This window comes from Mastomys coucha, unplaced genomic scaffold (genome assembly GCF_008632895.1).
Source record: "Mastomys coucha isolate ucsf_1 unplaced genomic scaffold, UCSF_Mcou_1 pScaffold6, whole genome shotgun sequence".
Classification (NCBI taxonomy): Eukaryota; Metazoa; Chordata; class Mammalia; order Rodentia; family Muridae; genus Mastomys; species Mastomys coucha.
Window position 1 is genome coordinate 22,570,425 of NW_022196912.1, and position 23,605 is coordinate 22,594,029.

Consider the following 23,605-nt stretch of genomic DNA (forward strand, 5'->3'; position numbering starts at 1 on the left):
AAGAAAAAAAAAAAAAAAACACCTCTATTAGGTCACATAGTGAGTTGAGACCACAGACAAAAATCTTTGGGTGTCCTTAAGGAAGCTTACCAGAGACTCATATGAACTTTGGGGTGATATCATCAGCCTCAATAAGGCTTCAGAATTGCTCGCTGGTGGCTCTGCCCAGATCCTTGAACTGCAGTGAAAGTCCTTCGACAGCAGTTAGGAAGATCAGGCCATGGGCATCCGCCCGCCCTTGCTGGATCAACTCAGGCGAGCCTCCCACAAAGTCCTTTAAGCTTCAGCTGGGACTCCAAGGATACTATAGGCTTCTGTTCTACAATAACATTTTAACTGATGCTTCTTTCCCTCACAGCTCCGGATGTCCTGGCTCATCCGAGGAGTTTTAAGAGGAAATGTATCTTTGGTGCTGGTGGAGAACAAAACTGGAAAGGAGCAAAGCCGAAAGGTCTGGCATGTTGCCACCAATGAAGGCTTAAGCCTGTGGCAGTGGACAGTGCTGTCTCTCCTGGATGTGACTGACAGGTGGGTTACTATTCATTCCCCCTAGCCCCCTGCTTTGTTTTACCCTACAAGGCACAGTGCTGACCTAGGAAGGTCTCACACTCCCCAAGCCCTTTAGCTAAGACATTTTATTGTTTTGGTTTTTTTTTTTTTTTTCCTCTTTGCTATGACAAAGTACCTGACAACTTAAGGAGGGAAGGTGACTTAGTTTGCGTTTTACTGCTGTGGACAGACACCATGACCAAGGCAAGTCTTATAAAGGACAAAATTTAATTGGGGCTGGCTTAGAGGTTCAGAGGTTCAGTCCATTATCATCAAGGTGGGAATATGGCAGCATCCGGGCAGGAATGGTGCAGGAGGAGCTGAAAGTTCTACATCTTCACCTGAAGGCTGCTAGTGGAAGACTGACTTCCAGGCAGCTAGGATGAGAGTCTTAAAGCCCACATCCACAGTGACACACCTACTCCAACAGGGCCACACCTTCTAATAGTGCCACGCCCTAGGCCGAGCATATACAAACCATCACAGAAGGGATTTTTTTTTTTTTTTTTTTTTGGCTCATAGTTTGAGGGTTTAAGCCATCATAGCAGGGACAACACAGTGACAAAAGCATGAGGCAGCTGGTTACACTGCACCAGAGATGAGTAATCAGAGAGTGATAAAAGCTGGTGCCCACCTGCCTTTTTCCATTTACTTTGGTCTGAGACTCCGCCCCATTGAATGGTAACTCTCACATTTAGGTTAGATCTTCCCACCTCAGTTAACCCGATCTAAAATCCTTTTACCAACAAGCTCAGAGGTCTGTCTCCTAGGCAATTCTAGATCCTGTCAGGTCAGCAGTCAATATTAACCATCACTTCCATGTACACACAGAGACATGCACATCTCCTGCCGATTGCCAGGAGCTTGAGTTCAGGGGATGGTGCATTAATGAACACTCATCTCCTGCAGCTCTCACCTGGCCTGATTAGCTTCCTTCAGGATCTGTCTGTGGAGAGAGCCGAAAATGAGGCACTCGAACTACTACCAAATGACGCTTAGGTTTCGTATCTCTATGGCATTTTCTCTCACTTGATGGATATTGCCTTACTTTCCCATTTGCCATTTCCTCTTCCCTCGTTAACAACAAAACCTTATTGGGTGGGGAAGCTCCATCACTATTCTCTAACATTCTTTTAAAGAGGAAAAGCTGAAAAATCAAAGGAGCAAAAAGAGTTGGGCTCTGAGCCAAGACTGGAACCCAGAGGCTATTGCTCTTTTCATTCGGCTCCAGAGGCAAGTTGACATAGGGAGATGTCAGTCTCCTCACAGACCAGAGAAGAACTTCTACCAGAGACCCTGGTTCTTATCAGACTTTACTACCAATGACCTCTGTGACCTTGGACAAGGGCCTTGACTCCTTTGAGCCTCAGTCCTTCCCACTTCCAAATGGATATGGTTGGATTACAAGATCTCCAGCTCCACGTGGCATTGGATTGGAGCAGAAGCCTGTAGAGTTCAGCTGCCACTTGTCTCCCTAGGATGGCACTATCCTGCCACCTGCAGTCAGCCTGAAGCAAGCAATTCTTGAGTCAAAATGGCCTGGCACAGCAGCCTTTCTGTGACACTCTGCTGTGCCATACTGAATGTCCCACAGGTAGTGCAGACATAGCCTATAGCACAAGGCAGGGCAGTGTCCTATCTACAGAGTAGATAGGAAGGGAAAACCATCTGCTATTGGCCAAGCATCAAACTCTACCATCTAGTGCAGCCTTTACAGTAGTCTTACAAAAGATACTCAAATTGCCACTCTGGCGAAACCACCTTTGAAATAGAGGACCAAAGGCTCAACGCAGGGGCAAAGAGTGATGCCCGTTGTCATGAGGCTTCATAAGTGTGGATCTGGGCTTTGAATTCTTTGCTCAAACCTTATAATAGGCTGCTCCTTGCAACTTCTAATGAGAACTCTCCTGTCGTAGGGAAGAAGCCCCCTCCTAGCTCTGAGCAGCAGCCACCCACTCCTTCAGATGTATGTGGCTTGATGATCAGAGCCCATAGGTGTCCCCAGGCTCAATGGCCCTGGAACAAATGGATTTAATTAAAGTGGAGGAAGGGAGAAAAGTGTGGGTGCCACCTCCATAGGCTAGTCTTTCATCCTTTGGGACTGTGACAGTCACACACAGGGATTGGAACCTTGCTGGCGATGCTGGAGCCATCCCTCCTAGGAGATGAAAAATTAAATCAGATGAATCAAAGTGTTGTTTTGTTACCCTCTCTCTCTTCAGCCCAGCAAGTTCTCTCTTTCATAACCTCTCCAGGGGATGTAGAGCAAGTTAGATGTTGAGTCCGCTGGCTCCCTTCCGCAGGAGATTTATTTAAAGGAGACTTTGTTCCCAGCCTTCCTCTTCTTCCTCTGACAGTTGTTTAGCTGGTATTTCCAATATTGATACTGAGGCCAAAGCATCCATTTGAGGATTCAGTAAAGATTCAGACAAAAGCCAGCTGGTTCGCAATGCATTGTGACCTAATTCGCTCATAATTACAGAGGGAAGAAAATGTCTCCATTCACAAAACCAGCCTGCCAGCCACCAACTTGTTCCCAAAGCTAGAGGCAGTGTGGGAGGCAAGCAGACTGGAGACACAAGATCAGGACCACAGGTGAACCATCTGATAGTTTCACTTGCTAAAATTGAACTAGACTGCAGCAGCAATGGAGATAAAGCTGCACAGCAGTGCAGACAAGTGAGCCCAGGCTTTCAAATGGAACAGTCACGAGCTTAGTTAGTGGTGTGACCTCATCCTATTTATTGAAACTCTCTGAGCCTTGTCATCCCGTCCTGTAAGCAGTACAGCTTCACCAGATTGTTATGGGAATAAATAATATGATCATCAAAAGAATCTCTACATAATGGGGTGTCAGTAGGTTTTCAGCATCTTTTATTTTACCCTCTAAGTGGCTTCATAAGTAATTTATTGAACAAACAGTACAAATCCAGGCACTGATCTTCCATGTTCTGCAAAATGGAGACATACAGTTGTCTCTTTGGTTTGGGGAAGAAACGTGTTTGGTGAACTCCTTGGTCCACACTAAATGCTTAATTACTACAAACTGCTAATAAGGAATATAATTAAAAACAACAATTGCTACACCCCATCACCTACACAATGCCTCAGAGGAGGTTGGCATAGTCATCTTAGAAATGATAACCAGTCATGTGAACCTCAAAGGTGAGGTTCTCATGACTGTGTAAGGTGGTTCTAGTCACTGATGGAGGGGCAAGCACCTTCTTCTGACTTCCTCCCAGGAGAGAGAGCAGCCATAGATGCCTGGATTACCACAAAGTGAAATGGGGGAAGGGAGGAAAGAGAAGAAGAAATCAGTTAGGGAAAGAGGAAAAGAAGATGAACAAAGGACAGAGGCAAACCATCTCCCTCCTCCCAGCCCTTGTGGTAGGCATTAGCCATCTATGCCCTTAGCCTTCATCCCACAAGGCTCCCTTAGTCAGAACCCTAGTCTCCACCATCCAGCATCTTCTTCTTTATCAGTACCCCATCATAGACCTTAGCCATTGGGAATGTTATTCTCTATGCTTCCTTACATCATCTCTTCTCCCTCAGGGTCTCCAACCTCTACACGTCAGGAAGTATTCTTATCAAAGATCCTATCAAAGATAAGTTACCCATAGCCCCTGGACAGCCCATGAGCAATTCTTTTAAACACAAATCTATTCATTTCCCTGGCTTCCTGAGGCTTTTAGGGTACTTCCTATGTTCTCCAGTGAGACCGTTATTTAAGGTTGTGTGTGATATGTCCAACTTCAGCTTCAGTACTTCACACTGTTCATTCTCCCCCTCTGCCCAGACCCCTCTCACTCAGAGGTACCACGCCAAAGTTCCTTACCTCTGGGCTTCGCATCTTCATGTCTCTGCACATTAATATTCTTCCTTTGCCATCCACGTCTCTCAATACCACTCCTTGTTCACTTTTTAAAGAAGTCTTCCCTCAGTCCTGGGATATCCGTGTGCCCACAATGTGTCCTTGTGGCTCTTGAGGCAACCCTGTGCCTTTTTTTCTCATTTTTAATGACTTTTTTTTTAATATTTGAATTAGTACACAGGGCAGAGATCATGTCCCGATCTTATCTCGCACTGATTTTTGAACCTGGTAGAATGCCTAACACCAAAAGCTCTATAAATCTATGTTGCCAGAATATGTATTGAGAAAAATTGGCTATACCTCAAAACTGCAGCTGAATGAACTGAGAACTCGCCATTGGAATCCCTCCAGTACCTGTCTTCTATTCAACCTGTGTCTAGCAAAACAGACAAAACCACTTTATAATAAACACGACCACAAAGTGTTCCATATTTCAAAGCAGCACCTGTGTCCTGTCAGAAAAACCCAAACAGCATTTGTTACTCTTGTGACAGGGAGTCCCTCTTTGGGGACTTGCCTGGTGCCTGTGCTTTGTGTGTGGTCACTGTCCTGTCAAAACCACTTTACAAGAAAGACTTTGATCTTAATCGTGTGCCCCGGTACCTGGGAGTTGGGAGCCAGAGCAGAGCCCGGGGACCAAAGAACTGTAGTCAGATTGCTGCCACACCACAGCAATATCTCAGTTGCTATGCCATGGACCCACAAAAGGCTGGCAGCCAGAAGCTGTGCATCCATGAATGGCATCTCTTCTGCCCATTCACAACTATGGGAAGTGATAGAAGTAACCTAATCATCTGTCATCATTATGAAATCACCATAACTCTACAACCAGACTGCAAAAAATAACAATGAAAAAGAATCCCCAGAGCTGTGCCCAGCACGTTGTGAGCAGTGGCAGCATTCCTGGAATGCTATACGTGCTCTCACGGTAATTCTGAAGGACAGCACCAATTCAAATGTGTTTAAAGACTTCACCATGCTAAGACATCTATCCTGGGTAAATATGGCTCCTTTCTTCTTTCTGTCCCCCATCTCTTCTCCCTCCTCGAGTGTGGACATCATTATTTCTTCAGGAATTAATTTTACCTTGGGAAAAAATGGAAGAAAAGCAAGTTCTCTCTCCTCATTGTAATCACCATTCTCTTCCAGGAGTATATTCCTGGGTTTTCTCTTCGTTATCATCTCTCTTACTAAGCAAAGGGTTTCCCACTGCCCTACGCTTTGACATACTTACAGGGTAGAGGCTGCCACAGCGAGCTCTTTATCAGAGAGATTGGGAGATGCCATGGATCAAGTCGTGTCGCACAAATCACTGCAATCATACAGTCAAATAGAAAGCACGCAACTTATCATACCTGTGCAAGCTGCGTTCCCCAACACTGTCATTAGGAAGGCTTTTAGCTATATGCTGTATATATAGTCTAACAAGAAAAAATGTTCCCTCTGGAGACATTTAGATTTCCTGTTCCCTTTGCATCCTTTGTCCTAAACTGAGAGTGAGATGTCTCACAAATGCATCTTCCAAACGAGCTCAGCTAAACTGAGAGCTATGTCCTTGTGCTTTCATACCAGAAGTGCCATAAATACCTTTTCTCCCCTGCTCGGCTTGTGGCTATCATCCACAGCATCCCTACTTTACCCAGGAAGTCTACGGATAGCAATGGTCTCCCTTTGTGTAGCATCTTTCTAACCTCGGGAAAGACTTAACAGGGCATTTTCTTCATTGCTGTTTGTGTAGAGCAGTATACTCCAAACGCTACAGACAATCCTGGGTTCATGGGTGTTCGTGGGTGTAGACATCCCCCGCCCTCGGAAGTGTTATGTGTAACTTGTATTTTTCATAAATTGCATCACAGCTTCCTGGTACAGCCATGGATGAGTTTCAAATGCTGGTCAAAGATAACACATGTTGAGTGCTCACTGCTGGCGAATCACTGTAACGAGTACTTAGATGCATTATCTGCTTTCATCCTTCAAAGAGCCCCTTGGGATAGAAACTATAATTAACTCCCTTTATATATGAGAAATCTGAGTGCTAAAGAGGTTAAATGATTTTCCCTTAACCCTTAGGCTACTCTGCTTTCTAGGTCCTGCCTGAGGAAATACAATGCAGTGCTTGGCAAGAGGTAGGAACCTGGGTACATGGTAGGCCTTGTGACTGACAACATATTTTGGTCCTGGGTTATTTTTAGACTATATTTCTTACACATTTCAAGCTAGTTGTTTAGGTTTTTTTCTTTGCTTCATAACCCCTGAGGCCCATAATATTTTATATTTTTTAAGTGTAGCTTCCAGAGAGATGACTCAGTGTGTGAAGTGCTTATATGTAAGCATAAAGACTTGAGCTTGAGTCCTCAGAACAGAGGTTTAAAAACCAAAGCCAAGCTAGGCTTGGTGGCACATACTTTTAATCCCAGGTCTTGGTTAGAGGCAGCTGGATCTCTGTGAGTTCAAGTCCAATCTGATTTACACAGTGAGTTCCGGGCCAGCTAGCATTACACAATTACCCTGTCCAAACAAAACCAAGCTGATCACAGCAGTAGAGGCAGAGACAGGAAGATTCCTGGCTCATGCTGGCTAGAGTCACTCTAGCCAACATCAGAATTATCCCAGTCAGAGACCTTATGTCACAATGTGGAAAGTGGCTGAGGAAGACATCAAGATCAATATCTAGTTTCCATTCATATGCACACACATGTGCATAGGCACTCACACCAACATGTGCACACATACACACATACAAACCTTAGATGAGCTATGTTACAGATTGTCATAACAATTAGTGCAATAGAAACCAAAACTAATTCCTCTTGTCTGTGTCACGGGGGTGCCTTGTCTGCCATCTTAATCCCTACCACTACCTCCTGATGAAGACACCTCCTGTCCAGGCTACTCTGCCTGTATTCTTTACCTCACATCTCCAACAGGGACAGAATCACCAAAAGAAACTGACTTCTCCCTCCCTGTGTCTTTGCAGGCCATCAATCTAGCACGTCTTTGGCTGTCCCTACACCATATGCTTTCACTCCAAAACCAAGCATAGATTCTGACAGGGATATCTAATTATAAATATATGTAACGTACCATAGCTAACAAAGGCATAAGAACTAAAGACATTTAGCTGTCCATTTCATGATGCTGCTTCTGGATAGCTGGGAATGAACTTCATTACCAGGAGGACACTGAGGAAAACTAGCCCTAAAACTGTACACCAGGTTGGACAGAGACCTCCTCGGTCACCAGGAGAACACAGCAGAGGGACTAGCTCTGTGTCCCTTCTCTCCTGCCAGCTCTCCCCCTTCCTCAAATTTTGGTTTTCGCCTCTGGGCTAGTCCTACCTCAACAAATAGATGTGCAGAATAGGAGAAGGAGATGTCTCCATGTAAAGCTTTACAAGTTGGTGCTGGCTGCCTTCTGCTGGGCAGCCTACTGTGACTGAGTCAGAAGTTCTTGCATCCCCTCACTGTTTACCCATAACCACTGTGCAGCTCTGCACAGGGGCTCTACGCCTTCCCAGCACAAGGGGCCGACTCAGGTCCACACACTGGGCCACGAGGATCCACTTTTCAGATGAGAAAACTGAACATTTCCATCTCCTTCTTGGCCAGACATTGTCCTGTGAAGCTTTTCAGGATGAAATGGTACCAGTCTTCATCATCACACAAGCACTGTGTATTTATTATCCAACCAGTGTTTGCTGCCTATCTAGTGCTGAGTTATGGGCTCCCACTGATATTCTAGAACAGCGGAGTTATCAAGGAAAGTGATCTCACAGGACCTGGTCAGGAAAACAGGTTGCTGCATGACAGAGCCTAGGTGCTAGAGGAAGGAGTCTGAGAATCCAGAGAAGCATGGGGTCTTATAAAACTGCATCTGTTCTTCCCAGCATGCATCTTTCTTCCCAACGTGGCCCTTTCTTCCAAACATGCATTTCTCTATGTACAGAGAATTTCTCTACATGCAGAGTCTCCTCTCTGCCAACCATGCCACAATAAGGATTTCTCAAAAATGAAAAAAACAAACAAACAAACAAAAAACCTGTGGTCCAGTGAGATGAAATAAGGACCCAGAGGCACACAGATTAAGGAAGAAAAAGTCAGGGGATCTCTTTTAGTCAGATGATACACATGGAAACAGCCTAGAGAATCCCACGGACTGGAAAGGAGAAATGAGAGAGGGCTATCTCACATGTTTCTCCTGAGGTAAATCCATGCATGCAGGATACATGAGGGGAAAACAGGAAGGACTCAGCTCTCCCAATAGTGGGTCAGCGCTGCAATAGCTGGAGCTTCGGGTACACTGTTGACAACCTCAGCTGGAGACAGTACCATAAACCTAGAGAAATCAGTGGATAAATTAGGCCACCAAGCCTCACAAGTCTTTCACCAAAAGGGCTCAGGTCCTTCACACACACACACACACACACACACACACACACACACACACACACACACCTTCGTTCTAGAAGCCCACAAGGGATGTGGGATGAAGCCCTGACCTCCTCGGCTGTCTTCAAGGTGAGGCTCTTGTCAGGAAGAATCCCTTTTCTTCTACCTTTGTTCTGTGCCTCTTGTGTACATGTGCTTGTGCCTTCTTACCCTCATTATCAAAATGTGGACCTTCAAGCTCTGATTTTATCCCAAGAGAAGCCATGAAACAGTGTGTGCAAAGACACAACTAGGAAGCAAAGGAGTTTTGTAACTCAGAATCCAGCTTCTTTCAAATGCCTGCTATCAGAGTCAAGAAGTGACTTCTAGAATCTCAAGGATCATAGGCAGGAAAAGCTTACAGAAAAAGCTGCTATTATAGAACCATGTTATAGAGTCTCTGTTTGAGCCATCTGAAAGCCCTGCAGAGCAGCTGTCAGCCATGAGGGGGTCAGTCAGCACCTGCAGGGCTGAGTCATTCAAGGAGGACTGAGAAAGAAAAAAAAAAAAAAAAAAAAAAAAAAAAAACACTGGCCTGGTGGAGCAAGCCAAATGTGGCGTGGGTAGAACCAGGCAGCCACACAGATTATCCAGACAAGGATGTAGACCTGTAATCAGCAGACAGGTAACATCAAAAGGAGGGACCAAGCTTCCATAATGAACCCAGAGCCTTGTTTGTGTACAGCACACAGGCATGAGAACAGTCATATCTTTGCTCCAGCATATTAGACTATTCTCCCTCAATGTACCCTGCCTGGCTCACCAGGATGCCCCTGGTCCTAGAATGTAGCCAGAGTGTGTAGCTAGGTAAAGGTCACAGCTGAAGGAGAAGAGCCATGAAAAGGTCTCCTGCAGCCAGCAAAGGGCAGAGTCTATCCATCACCATGAGCAGGTTAGTCACCAGCCCACCTATGCCAAGGGTATGAACAAATCCTGAGTACCTTAGAAATAGTGCTGCTTGTTGATTGGGATAGCAGCGCCTGAAGTAACAGTAACCCTTCAGTGCCCAGAACTCTATAGAAATGAAATCCATTATATAAAATCAAACATGGGCGTGCCTGGTGAATTCAGGAACCTACACCCCTTCCACTCTGTGGTTTACACCTATATTCCTGCCTTGGAGTCCTTTGCATTCGGCTAGCCAGTGGAGGGAGAGCATGGAGAGGCATTTGAAGATTTTTATGTGTTATTACTTCTCCCTTTCTATTGGCTAGAATTCAGACTTCAAGGATGCTGGGAAACGCACTCTAGCTGTGTGCCCACATAAGAGAGAAGTGCATTAAAAAGGAGGAGGAGGGGAGGGGGAAGAGGAGGGGGAGAAGGAAAGGTGGAGGAGCAGGAGGGGAAGGGGAAGAGGAGGGGAAGGGAGAGGGAGGAAGACGAGAAGGAGGAATGGAAAGAAGAGGAGGAAAAGATGGAAAGAAGGAAGCAGCAGCCAAGAAATCCAGCACTCCTCTGTGGGCATCTATCAGAGTGTCACTTGAAAGTACAACTCCCTCGTTAGCTGCTCTGGGCACCGATCAGCCAGCATCTCCACAATCTTCATAATTCAAAGCTGAAATCAATTCCAGGATCTATTCTGAGGTGTGAATGTTTCATTCCCAAAATTTTATGATGCAGCAAATTCTTACTTTCTGGCAGAAATCATCCTAGAATTTCACCAAACTTTCCCTTTTCTAAAAACAAAAAAAAAATAAGCAGGAAAAGAGTACTTTGAAAAGGCTTAAGACTGCCAAAAAAGCTTCGGCCCACCAATCTGACTGAATGTTACTGTGAGCCAGAAAACTCTCTCCCCAGCTGCCACTAAGAAAATCCATGTATCCCACCCGTAGAGAGACACTCGGAGAAGACCATATCTCAGACTTGGAATGCTATCTTCAAGAAGTTCCCCCAAATGAATTTGATATCCAACTGTGTTTGGAAGACACTGACATTAAAATGACAGATCCAAGTCTCTGTGGGTAAGATGGGGAACCAAGAAATATCTAGAGAGGTATTACTGACTGTCAGACTGTCAGCGTTAGTATATTACTCTCCATCCATGCATAGGACCAGCCTCTTGCTAAGTTACAGGATCTGAATGGCATTGAGAATACATGAGTGGCAGCCTATCCTGCTAGCATTGCACAAGCTCCCAAGATCTCCCAGCTCATCTCCCAGTATCCAAGCAGCCTGGGCCATGTGAATAGGGGAAGTGAGCTAATAAGTCAGCCCTCAAGAAAAATTCAGATCTTAGAGAATGAGACTCAAGGCCATTCATTCTAGAGACCGCATCAGGTTAAGCAAAGGTCTAAAGACAGGGATGTTTCCTGTTGTTTCTGAGTTGTATCAGGGGATTGTGGGTAGCCACCACCTTGACCAAGAGGGAATGGTATGAGGCCACGTGCTTTGGGCTGTGAGTATGGGTAACAGGACCATGAAGCCCTCTGGGTTTACTGGAGCCTTGAGTCTGGTGGAGGCTCTTGGGAAAACCAAATGTGAAATGATTAGAACCACAAAGTGGAACTCAGAAAAAGGGAAGTTGGGGAGACATTACAACAGAGGCCTCAGCTTCTGCTGCCTTCCAAAAGTTGTTCAAGGCAGCTTTGGAGTTGCTCTCTGAAAAGGGAGAAGATCTGGCTGGTGGCTCAGCATGCTGTGTGCACCCAGGCATTGGTATATACAAATCAAACACTCATAACTCTGGAAGGATCTGGCCCTGTTTCCTCTCTCAGAAAAATATCTCAGATCATTGGAGCAAGGAGTAGATTAGTAATTCTGAGGCTTTAAGTCCCATTTCTAATGCTGATTTACTGTGACGTTTAGGACAAGCTGTTGCTTTGGATTGCTGTATCCGCAATCAAGAGCACAGAGCACTGAGGCAGATCAGGCCTGTGTGCCTCGTTTAAGAGGCAGTTGTTCAAAATGGTACTACGTGAGCCCCCTTTATGAGAGTGGATGCTCAGATCTGCTCAAGATTTTTTTTTTTTTTTTTTGGTAACATCCACAGTTCAGTTTACAAGTCAACAGATGTGTGTGTGTTTTTCATAACCCTTAATGCCTGTGAAAATGAAGTCCTATGTTCTCAATCCTTCTCCCTCTAGGCACAAAGTCTGGAATCTAAGGAATAATTGAGTCTCTAATATTTGGAGCTAAGCAGAATCCAACTGAACATATTTTGTCCTCCAGGAGGAGCCTCGTTGACATAACTTCTATCCTCACTTCCAGGCAAATGATTGGCACATCTTCATTTCCACATGAGTCCCAGGCCCACATTGCCAGCTGCCTGACTGGCACCTCATGACATCACAGTGTAACTCCCACTTTCACTTCTAACCATAGCTCCACTGCCACTCTCCTAGATGTCTATTTCTCCAAAGTCTTCCTTGGGTTTTCTCTCACCAGTAACAACCAACATGTCCCCTGGCTTGAATAGACTTTTGCTGTGAAGAGGTCGGATGTCCTATAGTCATCGAATAATGTGAATTATACAATAGCCAAACTCTTAGAACAAGCCAATGATCTATTCTCCTGGCTGACTCATAACATGGGCACAGACAACCTTTGCTCCAAGCCAAAGGGTGATATGTATAATTTGTCACACTGTCCAAGAAAGTACAGATTTATCATTAAAATAGAATATGAAACAGAAACAATGAAGTACAAGCTCTTATCCTAGAGAAAAGCAGTGTGAGAATGCTAAAATAGCACCTATTCAGTCCTTGTGCTTGCCCAGGGTCCCACCAAGTCTGTAGTCCTGACTTACTCTACAATAGTATTTTGAGATTCAGTGCCTTCCAGTTCACCTCCATTAGAGATGTTCTTCTCGGGGAGAAAGAAGCTCAAATAATTCTTTTCCTGGGTCCTTTTGTTGTTGAAAAGCTGCTGTATCTGGTACCATCTCTGCCTTCCAAGGCACACATCAACAGAGACAGAAGCAAAAAAGTCCTTGTGAGGACTCTCTGAGATACAGGAGTGGACAGCCCAGTCTTTAAGAAGGATGGATTTGGTACCTTCTAATGAAGATAGTTTTCTACAGCCTCATTTGTCCCAAAGGGTTGTTGAACAGTGTGTTTGACACTACATGAGATTCAGTGGGTTGGGTGGTTCTGCATCAGATGGCAGAAAACATGGCCTGGGAAATGAGAGGCCTGCTTTCTCCTAGTGGGTACCTGGCCAAGGCAAATGATGTGCCCTAGAGATTTCAGACATTCTTCATATCCTTTAGTGGATTATTGCATGCATGCCTCTGTGTGTGAGCAAGTGTGCAAGTTAGAGTGGGAGGATGTGTAAGTGGGTATTCTTATTTTCTGTCTTTTTCTCTCCTTCTTCTCCTCCTCCTTCCCTTCCCCTCTTCTTCTCTACCTCCATCTCTCTCTTCTTAACTCCCTTTTACACTCTCTTCCCACCCAGTACTTAGCCCATTCAAGCCTATGGATCAAGCATTTTTATCTATCGCTACCTCCTCTGTTGGGCCAGAGCTCCATAAAGCAAGGTCCTCTTTCCTTCACTCTCTCCTTTACACCTGCTTCCCATGCCAGCATGCAACAGATATGACACAGAATGAGGAGATGAGATAGCACAGAAGGAACTTACTGACGATTGTCTGCTGTCTGTCTCCCATCTCTTGTTTCTCCTTCCCAAGAACCCTTCAGTGTCAATTTCACAAAAACTGAGTGCAGAAAGCCAATGCTCAGGGGTGGAGAGATGGCTCAGCGGGTGAGAACACTTGCTGCCCTCCCATGAGGACCTGAGTTTGAGTCTCTAGTACCCATGTGAAGCATTGAACTTGCTAGTGTGCACCTGTAACCCAGCACTAGGGAAAAGAGATGAGTCTAGAGAATTACTGGAGCTCCAGGTTCAGCAAGACACTCTTTCTCAAGGAAGAGTGGTAGAGCAGAATGCCCGATGTCCTCCTCTGGCCTCCACGTGCACACACAGAAATGCACATGCCACACAAAAGAAAATAAAAATTAACGAAGGAGAAAACCAGTGGTTGGAAGCCTTGACCTGTGGGTGTGGAAGGGCGTCTATAATTTTCCATGCAGTTTATGTGAAGGTTTGCTTCCTTCTTTCCAGAAGACTCCCTCATCACAACCAGCCTGGTTGTGCAAGAGAGAACTCTCTGACCCCTGGCAGCCCTAGAAACTCTATATTGACTTTTCTCTTGGTGTTATGCCCAGAGGAGAAACCAAGTCTTGAGGTGGTAAATTACCTCAGAGAGTTGGGCTTGTGGATGCAGAAACATTCCCAATTTAGCCTGACCTTCAACATGGCATATTCACATTCCCCAAGAGTCATGGCACATGAATGCATACATGTCCAGCCACTGCCTAGTCAGATGCAACCAGGGTGGGTCCTGGGAGTCCAAAGCTTCCCCCCTAGCCCAGGCCCTCCTCCACAGCCAGTACCTAAAGTCAATTATGCAGATAATGGCATGGATGTGGCAGGGCTTTTTCATCGAAGACATTATTCTAATAGAAATGCATGCCGCGACCCCAGCCTTGTGACAGTCCATTTCAGAAAACTTTTAGTGAACAAATCAACTGCGCAATAAGAAACGGGAGAGGGTGGTTTTCTCTCGGCAGCATCTGCCAGTTCTATCCTAAGCAGTCATGTCCCAGACACTTTTCCCAGCTGTGAAAGTGGGTCCCCTCCCCCTCTTTTTTGGATCCTACTAAGTGGCCAGGGAAAGAATCTTTAGCCAGGGTGCCCATCCATCAAATGCCTCTTATGCCGCCCAGCATTCTTTCCCTTTCTCACCAAAGCCTTGTTATTCCCTCAGTCCACATTCAGATGCACACCTTTTTGTCAGCTACTTAGAATCATTAAGTGAACTTAATTAGGTTTGTCAATCCCCAAGGCTGGGAGGATTGCGAAGAAGGCCTCATATTCACTGCCCATTAACAGTCTGTTGCCTGAATGAGACGGTGCGTTTTCTGAGCTGCGCGTGAGCAGCATCCGCATGTCCTCTGCAAAGATCTGCTGGTGAGGACAAGAAGCGCCCACTTCCAGAGCTGCCTCCCGGAAACCTGGCCTGGCCCATGGCCCAAATGATCACCTCCCAGAATCCTCCTGGACTAATTTCCAACAGACTGTCTGTAAAGCTCGCACAAGATGGAAAGGTGGATGCATTCTTATGCAAAAGCAGGCTTGAGCCAAGACCTCTAGCCAAGTGTGGTTTAGACAAGAAAAAAAAAAAAGTAAGACCAGCATTGACTCCTGCAAATCAAAAATCTACTTCGGAGAAACAGAAAGAACCAAGCAGATCTGACAGTTATCACACAGCCAAAGAAAGGGAAGAGCCACCTGCCAGGCTTCCCGATAGCAGGAGGAGCCCCCAAGTGCTTATTCTACCTTTTCCTTAACCAGATGTCCCACTCAGGAAGGGGAAGGCTCAGGTAGCCATGGAGACGCCTCTTCCCTCCCCATCCAGAGGGAAAGTGTTGGGGTTGGGCCACAGAGGTAACCTGTGTGATTATCAGCCTGTTGTCATATTAGCAATAATATGCCATGACCTTGCTTCCTGTCAGTCCTAGAACGTTCTACCTGTACTCAAGAGTATGTGCAGGACCTACGGTCCTAGGGATAACTCTGAGGAATGACCTGGTGTCTGTATCTTTGGGGAAGTGACTATAAAAGAGTAATTGGCCCAGAAGGACTCAGAGCCAGGAGGAAGTCTTGCCTGTCTCTAGCAGGAAGGGGCTTCCAGAGCCTCTGCTCTTTGGTTCTGCTGGAGACACACAACCAGACAGCATCCAAAGCAGAGAAGCCTAAATCACAGCTGGTCCGGTCTTCATCTCATCTCTTGGCCAGTTCTCTCACAGAAGATGAACTCCTGGAATCAGCCCCCGTGTACCATGCCCCATCACCTGCCACTCCAGACTCTATTCTCACATTGCCTCCACTTCACCTCTGTCGGCTGATACCTGCCACCTCTGTCTGACCCTCATCTACACTTGTCCCACCCACCTGTCCCCTTACCTGAGTCTCTGGCCCCAGAGTCAACTGAGACAGCCTCACGTGTGTTCATGGTGCCATCTGATTGAGGCTTTCCTGCCTGTCCCCGAGTGCTCCTGACACAAAATATGGGCAGCTCCCAGTATCAGTTCAATGCTTTAAAGCCTCAGCTTCCACTGACATCCACTCACAGAACGCCTTAGTGACTCTTGTACTTAGAAAGCATTGCAGCCCCGGCTTACATCATCCCATCTATGCTAAGAGGCCTGGTGGCTGGCTGTTAGGGAACTCTGTAGCTCTAACTTCTCAGTCATGAAGAACAGAAGCAGGAAAATCAGAACAAGTGAGGTGACTGAAGGTTTCTACCGGGACCTCTGGAGGGAACGGTGGAGAGCTCGTCCCCTCTCCCTGCTCTATAGGTCCACAGTCATGTATCCCCCCCGTCCTTGAAGGTGTACTGATGATGCAGCTTAGCACTGAAGTGAACACGTGGCCTGGCTCCTCAGCCTGTGGATGACAGATAAGGAGAGGATGACCCAGAGAAGGGAGCGAGAGTGTGTGTTTCTATGGGATTAATACCCACTCCAGTGTAGGATATCCAATATTCCCCACCAAAGAACAAGATTCTTTCTAGTCACACTTTGAGTAGCTTTATAGTAATACTTATTATTATTTATTATTATTATTTGCTGTTGTTTTGTTGCTGCTGTTGTTGCTGTTGTTTGGTTTGGTTTGGGACATTTTGGGGTTTTTTTTTTTTTTTTTTTTTTTTTTTTTTTTGTTCTTTTGAGACAGGGTCTCAAGTAGCCTAGGCTAGTCTCAAACTCACTGTGTAGTTGAGAATGGCCTTAGTCATTTCTCCTTTAGAATAAAATCATCTGGGCCCTCTAGTTGTGGCCTTTACACTGAAGGGCTATATATGACCAGATTTCACAAGACAGATGAAGGCAGATGTGGGGAGTAGAGCACTTGAGAATAATTGGTCACAAACACATCGTTCAGATAAGAGTTCACTTCTGATTTCCAGGCTTTTCTCCAGTAGAGCAATATCTGTCCTCTGGCCAGAAATAACTGAGCCACTATCCATCCCTTCTAAGTGCTGACCAGGCTTACCTGCTCAGTCATGATGGGAGCTTCCACCCGGTTGCCACTCATGGTGCAGGCAAGTTCCAGCCTTGTCTCATCAGAACAGGACACAGTCATCTGCAAGGCTCGCACTAGAGAAATGTGTGATTAAGTTACAAAAAATGATTGCCTTAAAAGAACCTCATAAGGTTGTAAATAAGCTTATGATTTTGTGTTGGGCCATGGCTATATGTGGCCTGGGCTGAACATATGGGGAAGTTTCACTCCCTTGCTGAGCTGAGGTCCAGAGGAACAAAAGGCTGTTCCCCTCACACTTCTTCCTGTATGCCTCTTCTGCCTCTGCCTCTGCCTCTGCCTTCTGCCTCTCCTCCGCCTTCTTGTCTAGTACCTACCCTGGAACTGGCCCGTAATTTTATCAGATTACATGTTCTCTCTCTCCTTCCCTCCCCCCATACCCCCCCTCTATCTCTGTATGTGTATGTAAGTAGATACATACATAGTACATACATACATACATATATATGTACATACATAGATATGTAGATAGAAAGAGAGAGATCTTTCTCTCCTGTACGACTGTGTCTTATCCCTCTCCCTCTTTCTCTATGTCTCCCTTTCCTTCCTTATTTCCCAACAGCTTTAGCAAGTTATAATTTACATGCCATAACATTTACCCATTTTTAAGTGTGCAAGCCAATGACTTTCAGCAAGTTTCTAGAATCTACAAAGAATACTACAACCCAGTTTTAGAACATTTCCATTACCCCAAAATGAGGCTTCATGCTAGTTAGCAGTCAATATTGTTCCACTGCTAGCCCCAGGCAAGCACTAATCTGCTCTTTGTCTCTACAGATTTGCCCATTCTAGATGATTCCTATACAGAGAGTCACTCAATATGAGGCCTTTAACTTACTGTCTGCCTTCTTTAACTTTGCATAATGCTTTTGAGAGGCATCTATTTTACAGCATGTCTCCTGGTCCATTCTTTTTTATTATAGATTAGCATCCTGATGTGTGGCTATATAACCGCATGAGCTGCATCCATTCAATGATTGACAGCCATGGCTTCCCCTTCTTACTATTTCAACATCCACACCAGCGGCTGCACACTATTCTTCAGGTCATTCGGATCGACTTTCAGGAATCTGGGGAAAGAGTCTTTAGGGCTCTTGGGACACAGCCACTTTATCGCAGAAGGGGGTGACTGATGACAGCCTTCCGGGAAGGAGATTTCCCAAGAAAACAAACCAGGAAACAAACGAGTCCAAGGCATCTTTCTATTTATCTCAGTCTAAAGCTTTCTCTGTAGTCAGAGGACCTGGCCCTCTAAGCCATGAAAAAGCTGGAATGAAACATAATCTCAGTGAGTTACTAGCCATACTTAATGACCCACTGTGGTTTGATTACGAGCTCTCCTGGGGGAAACAGTCAATCATCTAATATTTAACAACCAATTGGAACATAGTAACTGATACTGGATAAGACTCAGGATGCTCGATACCTCTGTTGTACAAGAAATTAACCCTTGAGTTGCTGACTATTGGAACAGAATCACAGAACCAAGCCCAGTTGCTCGAAGCAACAGAGACACTGAGGGGTTCTCTCTAGCCACTGGTACCATACAAAAGCACTTTGATGTTTAAATAGTGGCTTCATCCCACCCACAGGTGAACATGAGCAGAACACCAAGCCCATTCATTTCTATCCACCATGCATGCCCAGAAAGCAAAACTCTCCCAAGCTCAGATAGCCAAACCAGCTTTAGAGGCCTTGTATCTGCCACAGCTGTGATGGAGCATCCCTTCTAAAGGAATGCACTCTGTGATGGAGAAGTAGAAATTGAGAAAGTTTGATCCCTGCCCTCCAACTGATGCATTGGGATCAGGTAAGGATGATCAAACTAAATTTCTGAATAATAGGCCAGCACACATGTGGCTTGAATCCTGTGACTTGACTTAGCCTAGTGGTTCCTAACACATATTCTTCTTAACGTCACACAGGTTCTGGCTGCAAATAGTCACATGGTGGGGTCCAGGATCCAGGGCAACCGTGGCATTTGACAACATTTCCATCAGCCTCGACTGCTACCTCACCAGTGAGTTGGCCCTGCCACTTTTTTACTTTAACCCAGTGACCCATGGTCTCACCTCTAAACCCCCAATCTCAGTGACCCATGGTCTCACCTCTAAACCCCCAATCTCAGTGACCCATGGTCTCACCTCTAGACCCCCAATCTCAGCCATCCTGCCTCTCCTACCTTCGTCAGTGTAACCTCATTTTTCTCCCTAAAACTGACTCCACCCTAACTCTTCTCTATTCTAGTCAGTGGGGAGGAAAAAATGCCCCTGAATGCAGTACCTAAATCCAGAAATCTGTTTGAGAAAAACCCAAACAAGGAGCCAAAATCCTGGGCGAACATATCAAGACCCACTCCCATCTTCGACCCTACAGGTAAGGGTTTCTCTGTCACAGCTGACACGTTTGAAGAGCATCATTTCTTGCTATAGAAGGCAGAAGAATGGTGTTGTGGTCAGGATGGGCACTGTGGTTAGAAGAAAATGGTTGGTCTGCAGGAGACGCATCACTACCTTTGTTATGGGACCCCTAAAAGAAACTGTGTGGGGCTCTCATCACTTAAGCAATGGAAACTACAGGAAGTATACAAAAGAGCAATTTTACACATGGGGAGCCCCAACACATAATGTGGGGTTTAAACTATGGCCACTTGTTATGATGCATACAAATAGGCAAATATAATAGAGGTGAGTCAGGAAGATGAGGAGTTTGGCCCCATCCTGACCTTCGCCTTTTAGGGACAATGAAGATGGCTCATTCTGTAAAGTGATTGACATGTAAGCTCCAGTCCCCAGCTCAAATCCCCAGTATCCATATAAAGAACTAATTACAGTAGCACATACTTATAATCCTAGCACTGAGAAGTTAGAGACAGGCAATCCCTGTAGCTTGGTGGGCAGCTGGTCTTATTGAATGGGTGAACTCTAGATTAAGTAAGAATCCTTGCATCAACAAATAAGGTAGAATTGTCAAAGAAGGCATCTGACATCAATCTCTGGCCTCCGCATGCATGTATACACACACACACACACACACACACACACACACACACACACCCCACACACATACATACACACATACACTACAGACGCACACATACACACACACCATACACACATACCACACACCACACACACACACATATACACACACCACACACACCACACACACACACATATACACACACACCACACACACACCATACACACACACCACACACACGTATACACATACATACCACACATACACACCACACACCACACACACACACCACACACACATATACACATACATACCACACACCACACACACACACACACACCACACACACACATACCACACACACACACCACACACCACACACACACACACCACACATATACACACACACCAGGGGTCTTAGTTCCTAGGTCCCACTCAAGAGCCCTTGAGGTTCTTAGATGCCCTGAGGGCCTTGGTCCGTGGGTAACTGGCACTTCTCACCAGAGAAGCAGTGATGGACAACACATAGTCCATCACATCCTGTTGTGTACATCTTGATTAGAATAACAGCATATAGATGATAAGCCTGTAATTTCTACTTACAAGGTGGAATCCTGGTCCCGTGCAAAGTACAAAATAATTAGAGGCTTGCAGCTTTGAAACCAAATTTGTGAGCTCTCAGCTCATTAGCTAAATTTTAGTTTTGCTTAGTTTTGGGAGAAAAAAAAAAGACAAAAGCTACTTGAAATTGCCTCTCTCCCACCCTGATTCCTGTGTGACCTGGCCAGCTACCAAGCCAAAGAAAGGGGTGTGTGTCTCCTTCCCTCTCTCCCCTCACCTTTAAATCACTCCCTGCTCAAATCTTCCAGCTCTCCCAGAGCCAAACTGGGAACCCAGCATAGAGAACTCTGCTTCCTAAAAGCAGCATAATTCATGGAAATATGGAGCCAGCCCCATAGCTTGAGTGAGGATCTTCCCTGTTATCCATTCAGTCCTTCCTGCCACTCACCCTCATGGGATTCACTGTGTTTACTGCCTTGTGATAAACTTGTACAACTTACAAATTTAGGAAGTGGGCCACACTTCCCTTTTCATTCTGTGCTCAGTAAACCTGTAGGCATCCCCAACCCTGGCCTCACCACCAGCAGGTACTCCAGAAACATCTACTGATTGACTTGAGAGCATCTGGAAGCCTGAGCCCTGGCCCTCCAATGTCGACAGCCACAACGCTACAACCAACCAACATTTAGGGAACAATGGTCTACCCTGCCTGAGTCTGGGTTCATTGCCACATAACTCCCACTGTCCCAGAAAGGATAATCAATAAGGGACCATTGGCCACTCCTGACAAGTGAAATCATGGGAACTGGGAAAGGGCTAGGACTCCCCACCATCTCCAAACATTACCTGAAGCAGACTCCAGCTAAACCACCAGGCTGTACTACTAGGTAACATCACCTCAGAACGAGGTAGGCAGCTGGCTCCAGGTCAAAGGGGGAAAAGAGGATATTGAACCTAAGATGTCTAAGAGTGGCCTTGAGGCTCCTTAGGACTGCTCTATGACATTCAATAAGGAGCCATTATTTTCCTAAGAACCCAGTACCACATCAAGAGCTGCTTAGGGAGAAAGAAAGGGGCCTCAGCTTCCACAACCCTCTCTTCATATGCTCTCTTACAGGAGGTCTTTATCCACCATAATTTGGGTCCCCTTGTCACATCTCAGTGTTGAGCCCTCTAAATGCTTATTGGGGTGCAGAGGGTATCTCTATGGAGGGCAAGATTTCTGTTAAGAAGACTACTATTTCACAGGCATTTCCACTGAGTCCTGGGACAGAAGGGAGTGAAAGAGAGGAAAACTGGGGAGAGGAGGAAGGGAAGAAAAGAGGTGTGCTTTAAGGGAAGGGAGAGAGGAAAGGTCAGGAAGTAGAAATAAAATAGTGCCTGCCAATGAGCTAGGCCTTTTCACTAGTTAACTTGGCCTCATCCAGGGGTAGTTACTTTTACTCCTATTGAAGGGAGAAGAAAGATGGAATAAAGGACCAGACCAGACCTTGAGGATATGGCTGCTAGCCAGTGGGGCCAGGATGTGAACCCAAAGTCTATAGTCCTTTCACCACTGCTGGTAAAGAGATCTCCAATCAGGGAGAAGTGCTGTGTAAGGAGGAGGTAGGGGGACAGACACTGCTAAGAGCCCCTGCCTGAGCAGTAAACAGTCAGCTCCCAACCCTCTGACAAAGAATGAAGGCGACAAGATAATAAGATTTTCTCTCTAAAGTTCAGCACTGTCAGCTTGCACTGAGTTGGAACAGGAGTGGGGGTGGCATTTCAGCTCTCCTCCAGGCAGTCAGCAAAGAAGCCACTGAACATACAAAGCCCTGTGAAGCCAGGCCCTGAGAAAACTATTAGTGCCAATGTTCCCTAAGCTCCTTGTGTCCCCGCCAGCCATCCAGGCTCACTCCAAGAGACTGAGTGGCAGGGGAGCCTCCAGCCTAGGGGCAGGGAATCGCCTGACCAGGTTGTGCTTCTCGGAAGCCTCTGAGTCACTTTAGCTAATCGGATGAAGAAGCTGGAGGAGAAAATGGGGTGAGTATTAAGTCCTGGGAAATTACGTTTGTCAGCTTTGCACATGCAATTACGCTAACCAAATGGTGGGGCTAATGCAATTAGGGCTACAGAGTCAGCCTCCCCTCTTCCCGGCCCCTCCCTCCATCCCTAATTCTCTCCACCTCCCTGGCTCTGTCTCCACCTCAGTGTCTGTCTCTGTTCCTGGTAACAGATGTTGCTGCAGCTGAGCAGGTACAATCAGGCTTTGCTTACACTCCCTCCGTAAGAAGTCTAGTTGAGGATTTGAAAGCTCCAGGGCCCTGTACCCATCTCCCCTCTACTATGAGCTCAGATGTGACACAGGCAGGACCAAATGAAACCCAATGCCACCATTTTGGAGTCTTGCAGAGAAAATTATAATGGATTTACTTACCAATTCCAAGTATGCATCTTGAGCAAAGTGGGAGGAAAACAAAATTATCTTACAGAAGCCTGTAAGATAAGTCAGCTTGGAAAAGTACTTCCTGTGCAAACCTGAGGACCTCAGTTTGATCCCTGGAACCCGAAACGGAAGAAGAGAATCAACTCTAGAAAGTTGACCTCTAACCTGCACACAAGTATGGTGTATGTACACACACACACACACACACACACACACACACACACACATACATGTGCACACAGTCACAGGTACAGATAATAGTGATAGAGATAGATAAATATAGATATAAAGATATAGATAGAGATATGTAACTATGTCTTGTGTATAATATATATTTATATATCCTGAAAAGAACTCTAGATGAGGAGTGAGAACCTCCATGTTCTGTCCTGGTCACTTCACATTAACCATGGTCCTAGGGTTGTTGAGCCTCATAAGGCCTTTGTATTGCCTCTGTATGCCAGTAAACACACAGGAATGGCTCTTGAGGGAGAGGCTCCTGTGAACAGATAACAGCAGATATCCTACTGTTTCAAAGAAGTCAAGGTTTGAGGGACTGGGGAGATGGCTCAGTAAAGTGCTTACCACAAAATCATGAGGACATGAACTCAATTTCCAGAACCACATTTTAAAAAGCTAGGCATACTGGTAACCCTAGTGCTAGGCAAATTCTGGGGTGATCTGACC

The 23,605-nt window shown here is 45.7% G+C and overlaps 1 protein-coding gene across 5 annotated transcripts in view; it reads left to right on the plus strand.

Moving 5' to 3' along the window:
- The window catches only part of Alk (ALK receptor tyrosine kinase), a 722,886-nt gene that overhangs the window by 617,039 nt on the left and 82,242 nt on the right, over positions 1-23,605 (plus strand). For all 5 annotated transcript variants that reach the window (XM_031357606.1, XM_031357604.1, XM_031357607.1 and 2 more), the window contains 3 exons: positions 359-528; positions 18,876-18,970; positions 19,198-19,326. In XM_031357606.1, coding sequence (XP_031213466.1) covers positions 359-528; positions 18,876-18,970; positions 19,198-19,326 — 394 coding nt within the window. The remainder of the gene's footprint in view (positions 1-358; positions 529-18,875; positions 18,971-19,197; positions 19,327-23,605) is intronic.